The following is a 20,569-nucleotide window of genomic DNA, read 5'->3' as shown; positions in this document are numbered from 1 at the left end:
AAAGCATTCCTCTTATGTATTTTTTCTAAAATTTATTTATGTGGTTGTTAGTAACACCATCCAAAGTAACACCATCCATAATAAAATGCATATTTCTAAATGGAACTTATTAGAATCATTGAACTCAATTCATATTATATGCAGGTGCTGTAACAAATTATTTTTAAAATACAGTTTATACTGATATTCAAAAACAGTGATTCCAGGATACTAGCTTGGCTGCAATAAATAATAGGACTGTTTTTATATCAACATTATTTCCAACCATCTGCTAAGTACAATTCAGCTAGTAATTATCTAGCAATTAAGCCAGCATGTCAAAAAACTTAATTGCCAACTCAACCAATTTTCAGAGTTATATTAATGATAATAGCTATGCAGCAAACTCAATTTAATAAAAATGCTTTGAACATAAATCCCAACAATTCTAACTTGTTTTTTGAATCATATATAGCTTTTGAAGTAGAAATGAGATGTGCAGAATAATATTTGAATATGAGGATTAAAATTTAATATCAAATTCTTTCCTTTCATGACTTTTTAAAGCCTTAGGCATTTTCCCCTTAAACAGAAATACCTGTCATTTGCTCTTTTTTTTCCTTCGATAGTCATTGTTTAGCTAAAACCTGTGCCCCTAACTAAACAGACTTCTTCATCCTTGAACTTAAAGATTGTCTGGTTATTGAAGAAATTCAAAGCATTTTCCTGGTGTGTCAAATAAGGCATTTTTTTCCAGAGATATATTAGAAAATAGCCCAGACAATAGAATCAGGAATTCTTAAGGTAAAATTCCAACTCTTGCACCTATTACTGTGTGACCATAGGCACCTTCTGAACTTAATTATGCCTCAGTTTCCCTGTATATAAAATGATAAATAAGGTTACACTGTAGTGTGTTGCACGGACTAAAGTTGATGCCAATAAAGTAGCACTTTATAGGCATTCACTAACTTGCAGTCATTATAATCCTCTTTTTCTGTGTAATTTATAATTTATATAGTATTAGAGTTATGTATTAGGCATAAACTGCCAGATTTTTAGATTCTAATCCACTTTTTATAAATAAATCTAATGCAAACTCTCATCTCCACTCACAAAACAAATGCTATGGCATCCATCACTTTGACTTAAAGCAGCCAGTGGAGACCCCAAAAGATACCACCATTCAAAAGCAGCCCTTCTCCCGAAAGTACTTGAACACTTCACATTTAATTTTTCTCTTGAAGACTTGTCAATATAATCATGAATATTGTTCATATAGGAAAATCTCAAGACCTCACATTTCACTCTTACTTCATGGGATTTTTCTATAGAATATGTCTGGCAGGTTTTCTCTCAACTTCTCTTTGGGTTCATACTTTTGCTAGCATGATGCCAAATTTAATTGTTATTTTGACTTTATGGGAAAATTTTCAACATTTATTTTCATTATTTGATTTAACACAATTCATGAATAAATTCAGCAAATGTTTAATTTGTGCATAAATCTAGGAGCCACCAGGGATACAAAGACAAATAAAAATATTTCTGCCCCAGAGAAGCTCTGGTAGCAGATACAAATGCACATACACACACAAACACAAGCACACTTATAGTCACACATTCACATAATACAAAGTAGAATTATGCAGATAAAAACAATGTTATACAGTATAAAATGAATAAGCAATATTACTCATTTCAAATAGAAATAAAATTAGATATTCATTAAAAATAGAATAAGCTGCTTTGTTTCGATTTCAGCAAAATAATTATTTGATCAAAATTTCTTGTTAAACTACAAACCAACATGTGCTTTCATGTGTGATTTTATTCATGGAATCCATCATTGTTTAGTGATTACAACATTTCCCAGTGAGGTGATGACAGTCTATGTTGACTACATTTACCAAAGTGCAGGCTGATTATATTTCTGTTAAACTCTTACAAAACAATTACCAGAAACAATTACAATTATAATTAAAACTTCTTTCCCCTCAACCCAGATAATGTCTTCTAAGCATTTAGCTTTCAAGTTAATGAATAAATGAAAAGAATAACTTACAAGATTTTTTGCATTTGAAAGTGTTAACACACCACTGCCTTTAAATTATACTATCAAAAGAATTATATGTGTGTTGTATGTGAATACAAAAAACAGAGAGCAATTTAATACTTTATGATTGTCTAAACATAGACATCAAGAGGTCATGTCAAAACCAAAATTATCTTTGTAATGTATCCTTAAAGATCAGTACAGATGAGTAATTTTGATGTGAATAATTTGTCTATATCAACATAGATTCAACACAATAACTATTTTGAGCCTTTTATTAATATGTTTGCTTGGCCTTTACAGTTTAAAAGCACATTCACATCTTTTCCCTCATTCCAAAGCATAACAACTCTTCAAAAATAAAGGTGATTTTTATGTTCAGCTTTTATAGAAGAAAACTGCAGTTAAATAGGACCATTTATTAGCAGAAGTATGGACACTTTTCCTGAATTCTTTCTAATAACTTTTGTTATTTCTTCTATGTGTAAAGTATTCAGGGAGGGGTACAGAGCACATCAAAATATTTCTGCATAACTAAACTGTATTGCTCTTGTCTGTTTGCAAAAGATGGGCATCTGTATTGTCCCCTTTGAATGTGGCTATGACCCTGTAAGGAAATAGGTCGAATTTTCAGGGAGTTTAAACTCTAATAAGAAAATGGTGAAACAACAACATCCTATAAGACAGCATTCGATTGGGGCTTTGGTTGATCAAAGAAGCAGGAATTATATTCAGCTAGGAAGACAGAAAAGTCAGCTTGGATTTTGAAGATAACTGAAACAAATTGATAGATGAAGCCAAATGAGAACTATGCCTCTTCAAAGTCTGGTCTTAGATGGGTTCTTTGAAAATCTGCTATGCTTTCTTGGCAAGAGATTTTACTAGAGAAAAAAAGAAATATTATTTTTCAACATTAAAAATAACTATTTCTGAAATCATTAGAGACGGATTGGGTATGCCAGACCAAAGGACTTTCTAATAAATGTCAATCTTCAACAAAACACTTAGGTGTCATAAGGAAATGATAAATACCGTGGCCTATGTTGAAAAAGTTTGGCTTTAGGAAAATTATAAAATTCAGAACACTTTTTACCACATAGAATTACAATTGTCCAATCCCAAACCTCCATCCCTCTGTCTTTTGTGAAGTACTAACACGAGGTCTTGATAGCTGGGACATTTTTAACAGCAACACAGTGATCTAAACTATAAAGAAGACCAAATGATGAGCACAAAAAGCACTGCTAGAAGAAAGAGTGGAGAGTCAAACCCAGAGTAGCCAAATCCTTTTTTTAGTCCATAAGATCAGCAATAGTAGAGGTAACAGAGTAGAGCAGGAGGTGAGATTAATGTCATAAAATTCAGACCTTCTTAGTGTTCAAGGTAGTCAGTCCATCATCAGTGGATGCTGGTCATAGGTGTGTGGGTAGATTAGCCTAAGGTCGGGAATCATAGACAGCAAATGACACATGGAAGGGAAATGAATAACACCTACAATTTTCAATAGGAGTTATATTAAGGAGGTTTTGTATCTCTGTATCTCTTTCCTAATTTCCCTTCCTTTTAATCTAGATACCTGGGTTATCTTTTTTAGATTAACCAATTTTTTTTTTAACTCACTATTTTCCAACTCAATTTGGATGATAATTTTCTAGATTTAGAAAAAAAAAAATCTTGGTTAGATTTTGCAATAGCCACTTTATAGACTTCCTAGGAATCTTGTACTAAAAGTTACATAGACTTCAAAGAAAAGGGAAGAATTTACGTTACTGTACTTATTTCCATTAGTACACTTGTACACATACATGAAGATAAAAAGTATAGGCTTCAAAGCAGAATTTACTTACTTGCTATACTAGTCATGTTGTTATAAGGAAAAATATGAAGCTAATAAACTGGTAGGAAAACATCCGTGAATATATAATTTGTGTCTATGTATATGAAATAAATACCTTTAAGAGAAAATCAAAAAAACCCAGGTTTTGTTCATTGTTAGTCAGATTTTTCTCACTGTGACCCAAACTATCCAACAAGAACATCTTAAAGGAGGAAAAGTTTAGTTGAGGCTTATTATTTCAGAGGTTCCGTCCAAGTTGGCTGACTCCATTGCTTTGGGCCTGATGTGAGGCAGCAAATCATGGCGGAAGGATGTGGGTAACAAAAGCTTCTCAGTTCGTGGCAACCACGGTAGCAGAGTGAGAAGCCAAGGACAAGATATTGTCTGCGGCCACACCCCCAGTTACCTATCTCCTCTAACCACACCCTACCTGCCTACAGTAGTCCACCTAGGAGTTCATTCAAATTAATCCATAAAATGGATTAATCCATTAATGAAATTACAGCTCTCATAAACTAATCATTTTATCTCTGAATGTTCCTGTATTAACACATAAGCTTTTCAGGGGACACCTCATATCCAAACTATAACAATTATTTTACAAGGATGACCCTTGTAATTATTTTTAACCTTTGTTAAATCCACCAGCTCTTTTCCTCTTCTGAAACAAAGCTTCATCTCCACAAGTTTTCCCGCTATCACTCCCTGATGTGACCAGGCCTTTTGTTCTGTGCTCACCATTGTTACTATTGTTGAGACTTCAACACATTCACAATGAAGAACACACTGTCTCCTTTTTGTATGTAATAATAGTACACATTTATTCAGTCCTGAATGGTTTGCAAACTATTTCCAAAATATAAGCTTTGTTCATTCTCACAGCAAATCCCAGAGGTAGATATTTTTATAAATACTTTTGTATAGATGAGAAAAGAGTGACTTAATGTGATTAATCACCTGATCAAAAGGCCAAAATATAGTCTCAAATCCAAAGTCCATAGTTCCACTGGTAACTGAACTAGCAATGAAATCCTGTCCTCTGATAGTAGGGCCAGGGAATACCCCATCCTACCGTCTTAGTTTCAACAAACTATATTATTTGAAGCAGTAAAATATAAAAATGCATAGATACACATTTATTTAGAGAAATAATTATTATCACTAACTTAAACAACTTACAGGAACAATATTTGCTAATTTATACATATTTTTATCAGCATTTGTTGACTCACATATTACTCATATCTGAAGTTTTATGCTGAGTCAAAAATTATATAATCAATGCTTATTTTTCTTCTAACTTGCATCATGAAAAAAAATGAGGAATGAAGAGCCCAGACTCTTTTGACTCTATAAATTATCTTTATTGCCATAAAACATCAACAAATAAGCTCAAAATATAACATTTTAAAATTCAAATCAAATGATGGAAATGATATTCTGGTAAAATAACAATAATCAAAATGAATAGAAACACCCAACTTTTAAGATAGTTGTAAATACGTGGGAATAAGTTAGAGAAGAAGAAGCATGAGATGATCTCATTTCTTCAATATCCAGTGCATCCTGATACTTTTAGAGGAAATGAAAACCAGCCACCAGGGGAATTAATTGCTGCACCATTAGCATGATTTCCGTCAGGTGGGCTTCTGTAAATGCAGTGCGCAGATCCTGGCAATTAGAGGGGATCCTGTAAATGAAGTGTGTGGCTTCACTTGTCGAGCACTTATTATTGGCAAGTCACTATACTAACAGTTTGATTTACTGCTACAAACCCTGAAAGTCTGAGAAGCATTCATCCTAATCATAGGAAAGAAAAAACTGAAGCTCAAGAAGGGTGTATCATTTACCCTGTGCACAGCATCACAAACCCATTAAATGGTGACGCTGGACTTGGAACCCAGTTGTCTGACACCAGGATTTATGCTCTTAACCATTGCAGTTAATCACATCTGCCAACATCATTTAGGCTTTAAAATTTCAGAGAATTGTTCACATAAATATGTCAGGTAAAGAAAACATAATTATTTTTTGACTTTTGTTCCCAGTAAGGCTCTTTTTTCCCCTCTTTTCCCCTTAGGTTTGAATTTATCAATAAGACTCCCTTAGGTTTGAACTTATCAACAAGATTGTTCTGTTCTCCTTTGTTGAGTGAACAATTTATATCTTATACATGATTTTTGCCCTTTGTTTTTGATGCTTTCCTTTCAGAGAGAATATCACTCTTAAAAAGGACTGCCTATAAAATAAAGGAGTAAGAAAGATCCATGTTTTTATATAAATATTTATTTATACACTACTACCATTTAGATTCCCTAATTTTTGCTAATTCCATTAAATAATGAATATGCTAACATGCAAACCCCCATAGACATGTGTACACAATTTACATGATCTAACAAATTCAACTGAAAATATAATATTACCTTACCTTCTAACATGCCTTAAAACATACAGAGTTTACCCATTCATGGTTTTTCTTTTTTTTTTTTTTTTTTTTTTTTTTTTTTTTTTTTTTTTTTTTTTTTTATTTTTTTTTTTTTTTTTTAATTTTTTATCGTTGGCTGTTCAAAACATTACATAGTTCTTGATATATCATATTTCACAATTTGATTCAAGTGGGTTATGAGCTCCCCTTTTTACCCCATATACAGATTGCAGAATCACGTCAGTTACACATCCATTGATTTACATATTGCCATACTAGTGTCTGTTGTATTCTGCTGTCTTTCCTATCCTCTACTATCCCCCCTCCCCTCCCCTCCCCTCCCCTCCCCTCTTCTCTCTCTGCCCCCTTTACTGACATTCGTTTGTCCCCCTTGTATTATTTTTCCCCTTCCCCTCACTTCCTCTTGTATGTACTTTTGTATACCTCTGAGGGTCTCCTTCCATTTCCATGCATTTTCCCTTCTCTCTCCCTTTCCCTCCCACCTCTCATCCCTGTTTAATGTTAATCTTCTTCTCATGCTCTTCGACCCTACTCTGTTCTTAGCTACTCTCCTTATATCAAAGAAGACATTTGACATTTGTTTTTTAGGGATTGGCTAGCTTCACTTAGCATAATCTGCTCTAATGCCATCCATTTCCCTGTAAATTCTATGATTTTGTCATTTTTTAATGCAGAGTAATACTCCATTGTGTATAAATGCCACATTTTTTTTATCCATTCATCCATTGAAGGGCATCTAGGTTGGTTCCACAGTCTAGCTATTGTGAATTGTGCTGCTATGAACATCGATGTAGCAGTGTCCCTGTAGCATGCTCTTTTTAGGTCTTTAGGGAATAGACCGAGAAGGGGAATAGCTGGGTCAAATGGTGGCTCCATTCCCAGCTTTCCAAGAAATCTCCATACTGCTTTCCAAATTGGCTGCACCAATTTGCAGTCCCACCAGCAATGTACAAGTGTACCCTTTTCCCCACATCCTCGCCAGCACTTGTTGTTGTTTGACTTCATAATGGCTGCCAATCTAACTGGAGTGAGATGGTATCTTAGGGTGGTTTTGATTTGCATTTCTCTGACTGCTAGAGATGGTGAGCATTTTTTCATGTACTTGTTGATTGACTGTATGTCCTCCTCTGAGAAGTGTCTGTTCAGGTCCTTGGCCCATTTGTTGATTGGGTTGTTTGTTCTCTTATTGTCTAATTTTTTGAGCTCTTTGTATACTCTGGATATTAGGGCTCTATCTGAAGTGTGAGGAGTAAAGATTTGTTCCCAGGATGTAGGCTCTCTATTTACCTCTCTTATTGTATCTTTTGCTGAGAAAAAACTTTTTAGTTTGAGTAAGTCCCATTTGTTGATTCTAGTTATTAACTTTTGTGCTATGGGTGTCCTATTGAGGAATTTGGAGCCCGACCCCACCCACTGTAGATCGTAGCCAACTTTTTCTTCTATCAGACGGCGCGTCTCTGATTTGATATCAAGCTCCTTGATCCATTTTGAATTAACTTTTGTGCATGGCGAGAGAAAGGGATTCAGTTTCATTTTGTTGCATATGGATTTCCAGTTTTCCCAGCACCATTTGTTGAAGATGCTATCCTTCCTCCAATGCATGCTTTTAGACCCTTTATCAAATATAAGATAGTTGTAGTTTTGTGGATTGGTTTCTGTGTCCTCTATTCTGTACCATTGGTCCACCCGCCTGTTTTGGTACCAGTACCATGCTGTTTTTGTTACTATTGCTCTGTAATATAGTTTGAAGTCTGGTATCGCTATACCGCCTGATTCACACTTCCTGCTTAGCATTGTTTTTGCTATTCTGGGTCTTTTATTTTTCCATATGAATTTCATGATTGCTTTCTCTATTTCTACAAGAAATGCCGTTGGGATTTTGATTGGCATTGCATTAAACCTATAGAGAACTTTTGGTAATATCGCCATTTTGATGATGTTAGTTCTGCCTATCCATGAACAGGGTATATTTTTCCATCTTCTAAGATCTTCTTCTATTTCTCTCTTTAGGGTTCTGTAGTTTTCATTGTATAAGTCTTTCACCTCTTTTGTTAGGTTGATTCCCAAGTATTTTATTTTTTTTGAAGATATTGTGAATGGAGTGGTTGTCCTCATTTCCATTTCAGAGGATTTGTCGCTGATATACAGGAATGCCTTTGATTTATGCGTGTTGATTTTATATCCTGCCACTTTGCTGAATTCATTTATTAGCTCTAATAGTTTCTTTGTAGACCCTTTTGGGTCTGCTAGGTATAGAATCATGTCATCTGCAAATAGTGATAATTTAAGTTCTTCTTTTCCTATTTTGATGCCTTTAATTTCTTTCGTCTGTCTAATTGCTCTGGCCAGTGTTTCGAGAACTATGTTGAACAGAAGTGGTGAGAGAGGGCATCCCTGTCTTGTTCCAGATTTTAGAGGGAATGCCTTCAATTTTTCTCCATTCAGAATGATGCTAGCCTGAGGCTTAGCATAGATTGCTTTTACAATATTGAGGTATGTTCCTGTTATCCCTAGTTTTTCTAGAGTTTTGAACATAAAGGGATGCTGTACTTTGTCGAATGCTTTTTCCGCATCTATCGAGATGATCATATGGTTCTTATTTTTAAGTCTATTGATGTGGTGAATAACATTTATTGATTTCCTTATATTGAACCAGCCTTGCATCCCAGGGATGAATCCTACTTGATCATGGTGCACAATTTTTTTGATGTGCCTTTGTATCCGAGTGGCCAGAATTTTATTGAGGATTTTTGCATCTAGGTTCATTAGAGATATTGGTCTGTAGTTTTCTTTCTTTGAAGTGTCTTTGTCTGGTTTAGGTATCAGGGTGATGTTGGCCTCGTAGAATGAATTTGGAAGTTCTCCCTCTTTTTCTATTTCCCGAAGTAGCTTGAAAAGTATTGGTATTAGTTCCTCTTTAAAGGTTTTGTAAAACTCTGCTGTATACCCATCCGGTCCTGGGCTTTTCTTAGTTGGTAGTCTTTTGATGGTTTCTTCTATTTCCTCAATTGATATTGGTCTGTTTAGGTTGTCTATATCCTCCTGACTCAATCTGGGCAGATCATATGACTTAAGAAATTTATCTATGCCTTCACTATCTTCTAATTTATTGGAGTATAAGGATTCAAAATAATTTTTGATTATCTTCTGTATTTCTGAAGTGTCTGTTGTGATATTGCCTCTTTCATCCCGTATGTTAGTGATTTGAGTTCTCTCTCTTCTTCTCTTCGCTAGCATGGCTAAGGGTCTGTCGATTTTGTTTATTTTTTCAAAGAACCAACTTTTAGTTTTGTCAATTTTTTCAATTGTTTCTTTTGTTTCGATTTCATTGATTTCAGCTCTGATTTTAATTATTTCTTGCCTTCTACTTCTTTTGCTGTTGTTTTGCTCTTCTTTTTCTAGGATTTTGAGATGAAGTATGAGATCATTTATTTGTTGGTTTTTTCTTTTTTTAAGGAATGAACTCCAAGCAATGAATTTTCCTCTTAGAACTGCTTTCAATGTGTCCCATAGATTCCGATATGTTGTGTCTGTGTTTTCATTAATCTCTAAGAATTTTTTAATTTCCTCCTTGATGTCTTCTATAACCCATTGATCATTCAGTAACCTATTGTTCATTCTCCAAGTGATATATTCTTTTTCCTTCCTTCTTTTATCGTTGATTTTCAGTTCCATTCCATTATGATCAGATAGGATGCATGGTATTATCTCTACTCCTTTGTATTGTCTAAGAGTTTCCCTGTGACATAATATATGATCTATTTTTGAGAAGGATCCATGTGCTGCTGAGAAAAAAGTGTAACTGTTTGATGTTGGGTGGTATATTCTATATATGTCAATTAAATCTAGGTTATTAATTGTGTTATTGAGTTCTATAGTTTCCTTATTCAACTTTTGTTTGGAAGATCTGTCCAGTGGTGAGAGAGGTGTGTTGAAGTCTCCCATGATTATTGTATGGTGGTCTATTAGACTCTTGAACTTGAGAAGAGTTTGTTTGATGAACATAGCTGCACCATTGTTTGGGGCATATATATTTATGATTGTTATGTCTTGTTGGTGTATGGTTCCCTTGAGCAGTATGTAGTGTCCCTCTTTATCCCTTTTGATTAACTTTGGCTTAAAATCTATTTTATTTGATATGAGTATGGATACTCCTGCTTGTTTCCGAAGTCCATATGAGTGATATGATTTTTCCCAACCTTTCACCTTCAGCCTATGTATGTCTTTTCCTATCAAATGCGTCTCCTGTAGGCAGCATATTGTTGGGTCTTGTTTTGTGATCCATTCTACTAGCCTGTGTCTCTTAATTGGTGAGTTTAAGCCATTAACATTTAGGGTTATTATTGAGATATGGGTTGTTCTTCCAGCCATATTTGTTTATTTATGTTACTAAACATGGTTTGTTTTCCACTTTGATTATTTTCCCCCCTTTAGTGTCCTACCTCCCACTGTTGGTTTTCATTGTTATTTTCCATTTCCTCTTCCTGTAATGTTTTGCCAAGGATGTTTTGAAGAGATGGTTTTCTAGCTGCAAATTCTTTTAACTTTTGTTTATCGTGGAAGGTTTTAATTTCATCTTCCATCCTGAAGCTTAATTTCGCTGGAAACACAATTCTTGGTTGGAACCCATTTTCTTTCAGTGTTTGAAATATGTTATTCCAGGATCTTCTAGCTTTCAGAGTCTGTGTTGAAAGATCAGCTGTTATCCTGATTGGCTTACCCCTAAATGTGATCTGCTTCCTTTCTCTTGTAGCTTTTAAAATTCTCTCCTTGTTCTGTATGTTGGGCATCTTCATTATAATGTGTCTAGGTGTGGGTCTCTTATGATTTTGCACATTCGGCGTCCTGTAGGCTTCTAGGATTTGGGGTTCTGTCTCATTCTTCAAATCTGGGAAGTTTTCTCGAATTATTTCATTGAATAGATTGCTCATTCCTTTGGTTTGAAACTCTGTTCCTTCCTGTATCCCAATGACTCTTAAATTTGGTCTCTTGATGTTATCCCATATTTCTTGGATGTTCTGCTCATGGTTTCTTAACAGTCTTGCTGAGCTGTCTATGTTCTTTTCAAGTTGATATACTTTATCTTCATTGTCTGATGTTCTGTCTTCTAAGTGTTCTACTCTGCTGGTAGTATTCTCAATTGAGTTTTTAAGTTGGCTTATTGCTTCCTGCATTTCTAGGATTTCTGTTTGTTTGTTTTTTATAACCTCTATTTCCCTGTATAGTTGATCTTTTGCTTCTTGGATTTGTTTATGTAATTCATTGTTGAAGTGATCTTTCATTGTCTGATTTTGCTGTCTGATGTCTTCCTTGAGACTCCAGATCATCTGAAGCATGTATATCCTGAATTCTTTATCTGACATTCCATCAGCTGCAGCTATTACCTCTTCTAAAGTTGAGTTGACCTGCAATGCTTGTGGTCCTTTCTTTCCTTGTCTCTTCATACTGTTCGCGTTCCTTTCTTCTTGGTGAAACTGTTGTGCTATTGAATTTTCCCCCTATATATTTATATTGGTCTTGTATAGTTGCAAAGTCTCCCTCGCAGGCACGGGCGGCGGCTCTGCCCCTCCGCCAATTGGGGCAATGTGCCTACCACGCCGGCAGGCCGCTGGGCCTGCTCTGCCAGTCGGTAGCAGGTCCGCCGTCCTTGCAGGCGCGGGCGGCGGCTGTGTCCCTCTGCGGGCCGCTAGGCTTGTTCTGTCGGTGGTCGCAGTTCTGCCTACTTTGCAGGCGCAGGCAGCGGCACTGCCCCTCTGCAGGCCTCTGGGGCTGTACTGCCAGTGGGTCGCAGGTCCGCCTACTTTGCAGGCGTGTGGGGGGGGGGCGGCTCTACCCTTCCTCAGGCCACTGGGCCTGTTCTGTCTCTCGGTTGCAGGTCTGACCTGTTCTGATGGTGGTCTCAGTTCCGACTACCTTGCAGGCGCGGGGGGGAGGGGGCGGCTCTGCCTCCCAGCAGGCCGCTGCTCCTCTTCTGCCGGTGGGTCGCAGGCCCGCCTACCTTGCAGGAGTGATTGGAAGCTCTGTCCCGCCGCGGGCCACTGGGCCTTTTCTGTCGGTGGTCACCCTTCCCCTACCTGGCAGGCGAGGGGGGTGGGGGGCGGCTCTGCCCCTCAGCAGGCCGCTGGGCCTGCTCTGTGTTTGGTCCCAGTTCCCTCTACTATGCCGGCGCAGGGGGAGGGGGCGGCTCAGCCTCTCAGCAGGCGGCTGCTCCTCTTCTGCCAGTGGGTCGCAGGCCCGCCTACCTTGCAGGAGTGATTGGAAGCTCTGTCCCGCCCTGGGCCACTGGGCCTTTTCTGTCGGTGGTCACCCTTCCCCTACCTGGCAGGCGAGGGGGGTGGGGGGCGGCTCTGCCCCTCAGCAGGCCGCTGGGCCTGCTCTGTCTTTGGTCCCAGTTCCCTCTACTATGCCGGCGCAGGGGGAGGGGGCGGCTCAACCTCTCAGCAGGCGACTGCTCCTCTTCTGCCGGTGGGTCGCAGGCCCGCCTACCTTGCAGGAGTGATTGGAAGCTCTGTCCCGCCCTGGGCCACTGGGCCTTTTCTGTCGGTGGTCACCCTTCCCCTACCTGGCAGGCGAGGGGGGTGGGGGGCGGCTCTGCCCCTCAGCAGGCCGCTGGGCCTGCTCTGTCTTTGTTCCCAGTTCCCTCTACTATGCCGGCGCAGGGGGAGGGGGCGGCTCAGCCTCTCAGCAGGCGACTGCTCCTCTTCTGCCGGTGGGTCGCAGGCCCGCCTACCTTGCAGGAGTGATTGGAAGCTCTGTCCCGCCCTGGGCCACTGGGCCTTTTCTGTCGGTGGTCACCCTTCCCCTACCTGGCAGGCGAGGGGGGTGGGGGGCGGCTCTGCCCCTCAGCAGGCCGCTGGGCCTGCTCTGTCTTTGGTCCCAGTTCCCTCTACTATGCTGGCGCAGGGGGAGGGGGCGGCTCAGCCTCTCAGCAGGCGGCTGCTCCTCTTCTGCCAGTGGGTCGCAGGCCCGCCTACCTTGCAGGAGTGATTGGAAGCTCTGTCCCGACGCGGGCCACTGGGCCTTTTCTGTCGGTGGTCACCCTTCCCCTACCTGGCAGGCGAGGGGGGTGGGGGGCGGCTCTGCCCCTCAGCAGGCCGCTGGGCCTGCTCTGTCTTTGGTCCCAGTTCCCTCTACTATGCCGGCACAGGGGGAGGGGGCGGCTCAGCCTCTCAGCAGGCGACTGCTCCTCTTCTGCCGGTGGGTCGCAGGCCCGCCTACCTTGCAGGAGTGATTGGAAGCTCTGTCCCGCCCTGGGCCACTGGGCCTTTTCTGTCGGTGGTCACCCTTCCCCTACCTGGCAGGCGAGGGGGGTGGGGGGCGGCTCTGCCCCTCAGCAGGCCGCTGGGCCTGCTCTGTCTTTGGTCCCAGTTCCCTCTACTATGCCGGCGCAGGGGGAGGGGGCGGCTCAGCCTCTCAGCAGGCGACTGCTCCTCTTCTGCCGGTGGGTCGCAGGCCCGCCTACCTTGCAGGAGTGATTGGAAGCTCTGTCCCGCCCTGGGCCACTGGGCCTTTTCTGTTGGTGGTCCCCCTTCCCCTACCTGGCAGGCGAGGGGGGTGGGGGGCGGCTCTGCCCCTCAGCAGGCTGCTGGGCCTGCTCTGTCTTTGGTCCCAGTTCCCTCTACTATGCCGGCGCAGGGGGAGGGGGCGGCTCAGCCTCTCAGCAGGCGACTGCTCCTCTTCTGCCGATGGGTCGCAGGCCCGCCTACCTTGCAGGAGTGATTGGAAGCTCTGTCCCGCCCTGGGCCACTGGGCCTTTTCTGTCGGTGGTCACCCTTCCCCTACCTGGCAGGCGAGGGGGGTGGGGGGCGGCTCTGCCCCTCAGCAGGCCGCTGGGCCTGCTCTGTCTTTGTTCCCAGTTCCCTCTACTATGCCGGCGCAGGGGGAGGGGGCGGCTCAGCCTCTCAGCAGGCGACTGCTCCTCTTCTGCCAGTGGGTCGCAGGCCCGCCTACCTTGCAGGAGTGATTGGAAGCTCTGTCCCGCCCTGGGCCACTGGGCCTTTTCTGTAGGTGGTCACCCTTCCCCTACCTGGCAGGCGAGGGGGGTGGGGGGCGGCTCTGCCCCTCAGCAGGCCGCTGGGCCTGCTCTGTCTTTGGTCCCAGTTCCCTCTACTATGCTGGCGCAGGGGGAGGGGGCGGCTCAGCCTCTCAGCAGGCGGCTGCTCCTCTTCTGCCAGTGGGTCGCAGGCCCGCCTACCTTGCAGGAGTGATTGGAAGCTCTGTCCCGACGCCGGCCACTGGGCCTTTTCTGTCGGTGGTCACCCTTCCCCTACCTGGCAGGCGAGGGGGGTGGGGGGCGGCTCTGCCCCTCAGCAGGCCGCTGGGCCTGCTCTGTCTTTGGTCCCAGTTCCCTCTACTATGCCGGCACAGGGGGAGGGGGCGGCTCAGCCTCTCAGCAGGCGACTGCTCCTCTTCTGCCGGTGGGTCGCAGGCCCGCCTACCTTGCAGGAGTGATTGGAAGCTCTGTCCCGCCCTGGGCCACTGGGCCTTTTCTGTCGGTGGTCACCCTTCCCCTACCTGGCAGGCGAGGGGGGTGGGGGGCGGCTCTGCCCCTCAGCAGGCCGCTGGGCCTGCTCCGTCTTTGGTCCCAGTTCCCTCTCCATTCATGGTTTTTCAAGGTTTATCCAAATGACTCCTGAGCAAGTCAAGGTAGTAGTCATTTGCTTTTTTCCCCCTAGAAGCTCAGAAGAAGCAGTTGGAAGAGACTATAGAGCTGATCCAAGATGAATGTGTGTCAGAGAATGCAGATCACTCTACAGAGGAGCCTGCTGAAGGAGGGCAAGATGCGGATGGAGAAGAGATGACTGATGGGATAGAGGAGGACTTCGATGAAGATGGGGGTCATGAGCTGGTAGGAACTAATTGTTTGGTGAACACATCCACTGGGTAACAGCACCAGCATGTTAGCAACACATTCATTCTAAATTGAGAATTAAATCATTGGGGGCTCATTTCTTCTTATATGCATATATTCAAGGGAACATCAGTATAGTGCCTTGTGCATAATAAGTGCTCGACTTCAAATATGAGGGTGTAAAAAATGAATAATATAAATATTACATATTTGCTTATTTCTAAAGTTCCAAATGAAATGTCTGAAATACTTTTATTCCCAAATGCTCAATTATGAAAGCAATCTTGCATTTGTACAATTAGAAATTAACTGCACATGGACATAATATGCTGGTGACAAAAGACTATTTACTGAAGACACATGGCTCCTCCTTTAATAGTGTCACTCATAAATGACAATTGTCTATACTAGTTGTGTAGTCAACAGGCCTCTGTATAGTCTTTTTACTAAGATGACCCCTGAGTGTGTGTTGAGCTCATCATTTCCAGTGTCTGTGCTGCTTGGTAATCTGTCATTATGATCTGGGAATTTAGATATGACTTGACTTTTTATATTTTTTTCCTCTCAATGTTCTAATCACTATACTGCTCATTTCTAATCACCGTTTCCTGCATAAACACACAAGGGACTTGGTAAATATGTGCTGATTAGGCTGTTATTTCTCATATTTTATCAACCATGAAATTAAATATACTATCTCAAAGGACCTGACTAATAAAACAGTACATGGGCAACTGTGTGTGTGTGTGTGTGTGTGTGTGTATTTCAAATACCTATTGATTGATGATATAAAACTTAGATTATCCTAGGTACTACAGCTTCCAATTTGTTTTACTACCTATGTTACTTACGTAATTTTGTAAGATATCTCTCGCTATTGTTCTGGGATGGTAATAAACTCATTCACAGTTGTAAATACAGCCTAATTTTACAGAATTCTATACTGACTTCGAACATTCCAGTTCTACCTAAATTTCATGGCAACTTTAAACTTCTCAAATATGAGCTTTGAACAACCCACTTCTATTTCTACAAAATTCTGCTTCAATTTGAGGGACTTAAGTACCATTTTTTGAATTAGACTAATTTCAGGAATATGTTCATTAAGCACTAGAATGAAGGACAAAGAAACTCCTCAGCTTTAATTCTACAACAGGACTTCTTCAACTCATTTTAATCCAACTTCTGGTTCAGCATTCCATTGTGAGCGTCTTCCAGGAGGACTTTATGTTGTCATTCCCAATGGATATCTCTCTGGTTTTATTTTAATTTACTTATCAGCAGGATTTTACATAGCTAGCCTCTTCTGTCTTCTGAGAAATTTTCATAATTACCAGTCTCTCATTTTCAGTTTCTTATGCTAGAAATGTTCCCTTCATATTTTCACTTTAAATACTGGAATAGCTCAGAACAAAATAGCAGAGCTTTCCATATTATCTATAGGACAAGGATTCCTAAATCTACATCATTATTACTACTGCCTGTCCCCACATAGATTTCCAGTAAAATATTGAAACAATATGGCCAGAAAAAGAAGCAGAGGAAGAAGAAGAATTGGGGCCCCCCAACCCCCCACTATCTTATTTTTTTCCTAGTCTTCCTCATTCTGGCAAATAGCATAGCCATTCACACAGATTATTTATTGTTTACCCTGTGCTTCCTGTTCATTCTTTCAAATCATAGCCCAAAGCTAGTTACTTCTCTGTTGCATTCCCAAAAAGGGAAATAAAAAGCACAAATCTTTTCTCTCCTGAAAGACGGCAATATAGATTTGAAGAGCAACAATGCAGTACAATATTCACTAGGAGGCAGAAAGGAGAGCTGGCATCCACACGCCCTGGTAGCGGCTCAAGGCAAATGGCTCAAGAATGCCATCCCGAGAGAAACTACTACAGGCACAGAATCAAAGCAGATCCAGCAAAATGAGCTGAGAGAATGACTTAAAGTGATGGTCTCCCTTGTGAAACAGGACACAACACAGCTTGTGCAGACAACATCTAGTCCTAACCACCTAGAGAAATTATTTCCATGAAGCAATCTCTTCAGTGAACATTTTGGGAACCTACTGCATGTGAATTGAGTGAGAAGGAGGAGTCAGGAGAAGGAGAGGAGGAGCAGGAGAAGGAGGGGGAGGAGGAAGAGTAGGGAGAGGGAGAGGAAGAGAAGAGGGGAAGGAGGAGGACAGGAAGAGAAAGAAGGAGAAGTAAAAGAAGGCAAAGATAACTAAAATGATTACAAATATTGCTTTAAGGGTGGAATGCAATGTTTGAGAAAAGGCTTTCTTTTGTGTCAAGTAGTTTAGTGTCTTATAGAGAAATGAACTGATTTTCCTCATCTATAAAAAATAAACTCAGAATTGATAGTTTATACAAAACTAGTCAAGGCTAAAAGACTATGATTCTGTCATGATCTAAATCCATATATTTTATTAGTGCATAGAAATCAATATTCAAATTTACTTAAAATTGAAATATGTATATTGATACAGTAGGCATACAGTGTCAAATCACTACTATGTTCCTATTTCTCAATAAATCTATTAGCTAATCTTTATCAATGGATGATTGATGAATGGCACTGAGACTTGTTCTTTGGGAATAAAGAAGGAAAATCATGTTTTTCCCTCAAAAAGGATGAACTCACTGAAGATAAAGGTCACAGACCAAAATACAAGATAGTATAAATGGGGCAGTGGGAGTAAGGGCAACAGGGGAGATATGGCTTACAGGTGAGAAATCACACGTATCTGGCATGGTCAATAAGGACTTCCTGATAGAAGTGGGATTGGAACTTTACCTCAAATGATACCAAATTAAAGAAACAGCAAGTGTTAATTAATATCAAGGAAAGAATTTAACCTTTGTTGCACTCAGATCATTTTATGGAAGATATATATGAAATTCAAAATGCATTGGATATTTTATATGATAGGCAAATAGGTAGGTAAGTAGATAGGCAAATAAAGAAATATTTTTAAAATAAAACTCCTGTCCAGGTGCTGTGTTGCATGAATGTAATCCCAGAGAGTCTGCAGGCTAAGGCAGGAGGATCAGTAGTAGTTCAAGGCCTGTCTTAGTAGTTTAGTGAAGCTTAAGCAACTTAGTAAGATACCATCTCAAAATAAAAAATAAAAAGGGATGGGGATGTAGGTTATTGGCAAAGCACTCGAGAGTTCAATCCCCAGTACCAAAAAAAAAGAAATAAAGTAAAACTACTAGCAACTTCACAAGCTTTTCTATTATCTTTACTCATTTCTACCAAACTTGTGTTTCTCTTTGTTTAAAATAACATAGTCCAAAATAAAAGTGGTCCATGTCATAACAAAGATATTATAATAATAGTATAATAATAATATATAATTATATATAGTATAATAATATATTATATATAATAATAGTATATAATGTATAGTATAATAATATGTAATAATAGTATAATAATAGTAAGTGCTTAGGACCCTGCTAATTCAAAATGACCAATGAACCCTCCTCAGCTGTGCAAGAAAAGGCTACTACAGAGTAACCTAGAGTAACACTCTAGAACACCACAGAGCTGCCAGGTATGTTATGGAGCTTTGCAGAGGCTAATCTTGGGATTTCCTAAGCTAAATTCTTGGTCAACTTAGATCCAATGCCTTGAGTACTTGCTTTAAAAAATGATATAGATCATCTAGGGAAACCTCCCAGGAGTCTGTACTTTGATCAGGCTGAAGTTTAAAACTAAAACATCAATTCACAAAGGAAACTACAGACAAGCGAAATATTTAAATGAATTAGGAGAAGTTGAGTTATTTTGAATTGTACTTGTAATGACTTTTGCTTTTGATTACTATACCTAATCAAATCAGGCAAATCTAGTAAGAATCCACAGTAGAATAACCTTGCTGGATTGTATAATACTTAGGTATGCAAACTGAGTACTATATTGTAATGCATCTTTCAGGATTTAACAAAGCATTCAACTAAGCAGTAAGTCACCTGAGTTTACTAGCTATTGAATTTCTGTGCACATTGGGGAAGATCTGGACCACAAATCTAATTCCTGCAGTTGAAGAGAACTCAAAGTAAACATTCTGGTGAACCATTGAAAAACTGGAATGCATAAAGCATTCTGATCAATATTCGCTTTCTTTATGATCGAAACTGAAAATGTCTCTATCTTTTTGAAACCTTTTGTTCCTTTTCTAACGAAAACCTTCACCTGCATGTCCCCCTTATCAACTGTGCTTCAATTTATTTTTTTATCATTTAGACTGAATGCTAGCTAGAGAATAAACAAGAGCTTGTGGGACATGTTCCCCAAAGTAGTACTACACAAATTCATTAGATGTATAAATCACAAGGAAGCCAGAAACTGGTTACTGAATCTTTGATTTGGGGCATATATTTCAGCACCACATCCAACAACTTAAACTCTGTCAGTACATCATATGCTATCTCTCTGTCCTCCTTACAACAAATATTGAGGGCTTACAGAAAGCCATTTCATAATTTGGATGGAGTTAGGGATAGTATGAACAACCATAGTGCATGTGTCCCCTACAAATGGCCTGGCCCGGGTGCCTTGATGCTGAGACTTGGGTCAGGGCCATGACCACCAGGTCTTTTCCAGCCAGACACTCCACAACAGAAATAGGATATGGCTAAGCCTTTGATGTTAGGTACAGGTTGTGATAGGAAGACATCTCTGCCACTGGTTTCTTACCCTGGAATCCCGGCTCTTCAGAGCCCTCTGTAATAAGGGCTCCACATCATGATTTAACACTTGCAACTCCTGTAATTTCAATCATTTTCATTTCAGCTAAAGAGCTCTTCCCAGCTCATTAGGGCATTTTCCCTTGGAAGGTAGACAACTTGACTCATACAAAAGAGTTCTGTCTGTAGTCTGACAGAAGCAAGTCCAAATCCCCATGTCTAGATGCAGGGTACTTACCTGTGTCCTTGTGGCCTCAATGTTCTAATTTATAAAAGGGGATTGACAATAATTATTTTTGACTATTGTTTTAGTGAAAATTAAATGAAGTCATATCTAAAAGACCTGTATCAAAGTAAGCATTGAGTTAAAAATGTGCTAAGTCTTTGCTTGTTGTGTCAATATTTGGATCCTTTTATATATTTTTGATTTATTTTCCTCTTTTACTTCATTTAATTTTGCTAATCGCATGTTGCCATTCCACTCCAAACATAGTACAAATTAGGTCATAGTAGGAATAAAGGTACAGGCTTCATATTAACCTCTTCATGTAGTACCTTGTTTTCCTTCCCTTGGAATCTCTCCTGGTTATTTCTGAAGATTCCAGGAAGCGTCTCTGCTCTGTTTAAGAACACATGTTATTCAATGCTTCTCCTACCTGCTCCCCATCTGCTTTCCTCTTGAAGATGCCTTGTTAAAATCTTT

The 20,569-nt window shown here is 40.2% G+C and overlaps 1 protein-coding gene across 1 annotated transcript in view; it reads left to right on the top strand.

Annotated features, from left to right (window-relative positions):
- Positions 1–20,569, top strand: part of Ralyl (RALY RNA binding protein like) — a 354,882-nt gene that overhangs the window by 311,479 nt on the left and 22,834 nt on the right. Inside the window, exon 7 of the mRNA XM_071602169.1 lies at positions 14,997–15,169. Within this exon, the coding sequence (XP_071458270.1) occupies positions 14,997–15,169 (173 nt within the window). The remainder of the gene's footprint in view (positions 1–14,996; positions 15,170–20,569) is intronic.

This window comes from Marmota flaviventris, chromosome 15, assembly GCF_047511675.1.
Source record: "Marmota flaviventris isolate mMarFla1 chromosome 15, mMarFla1.hap1, whole genome shotgun sequence".
NCBI lineage: Eukaryota > Metazoa > Chordata > Mammalia > Rodentia > Sciuridae > Marmota > Marmota flaviventris.
This window is presented reverse-complemented; position numbering and strand designations above follow the sequence as displayed.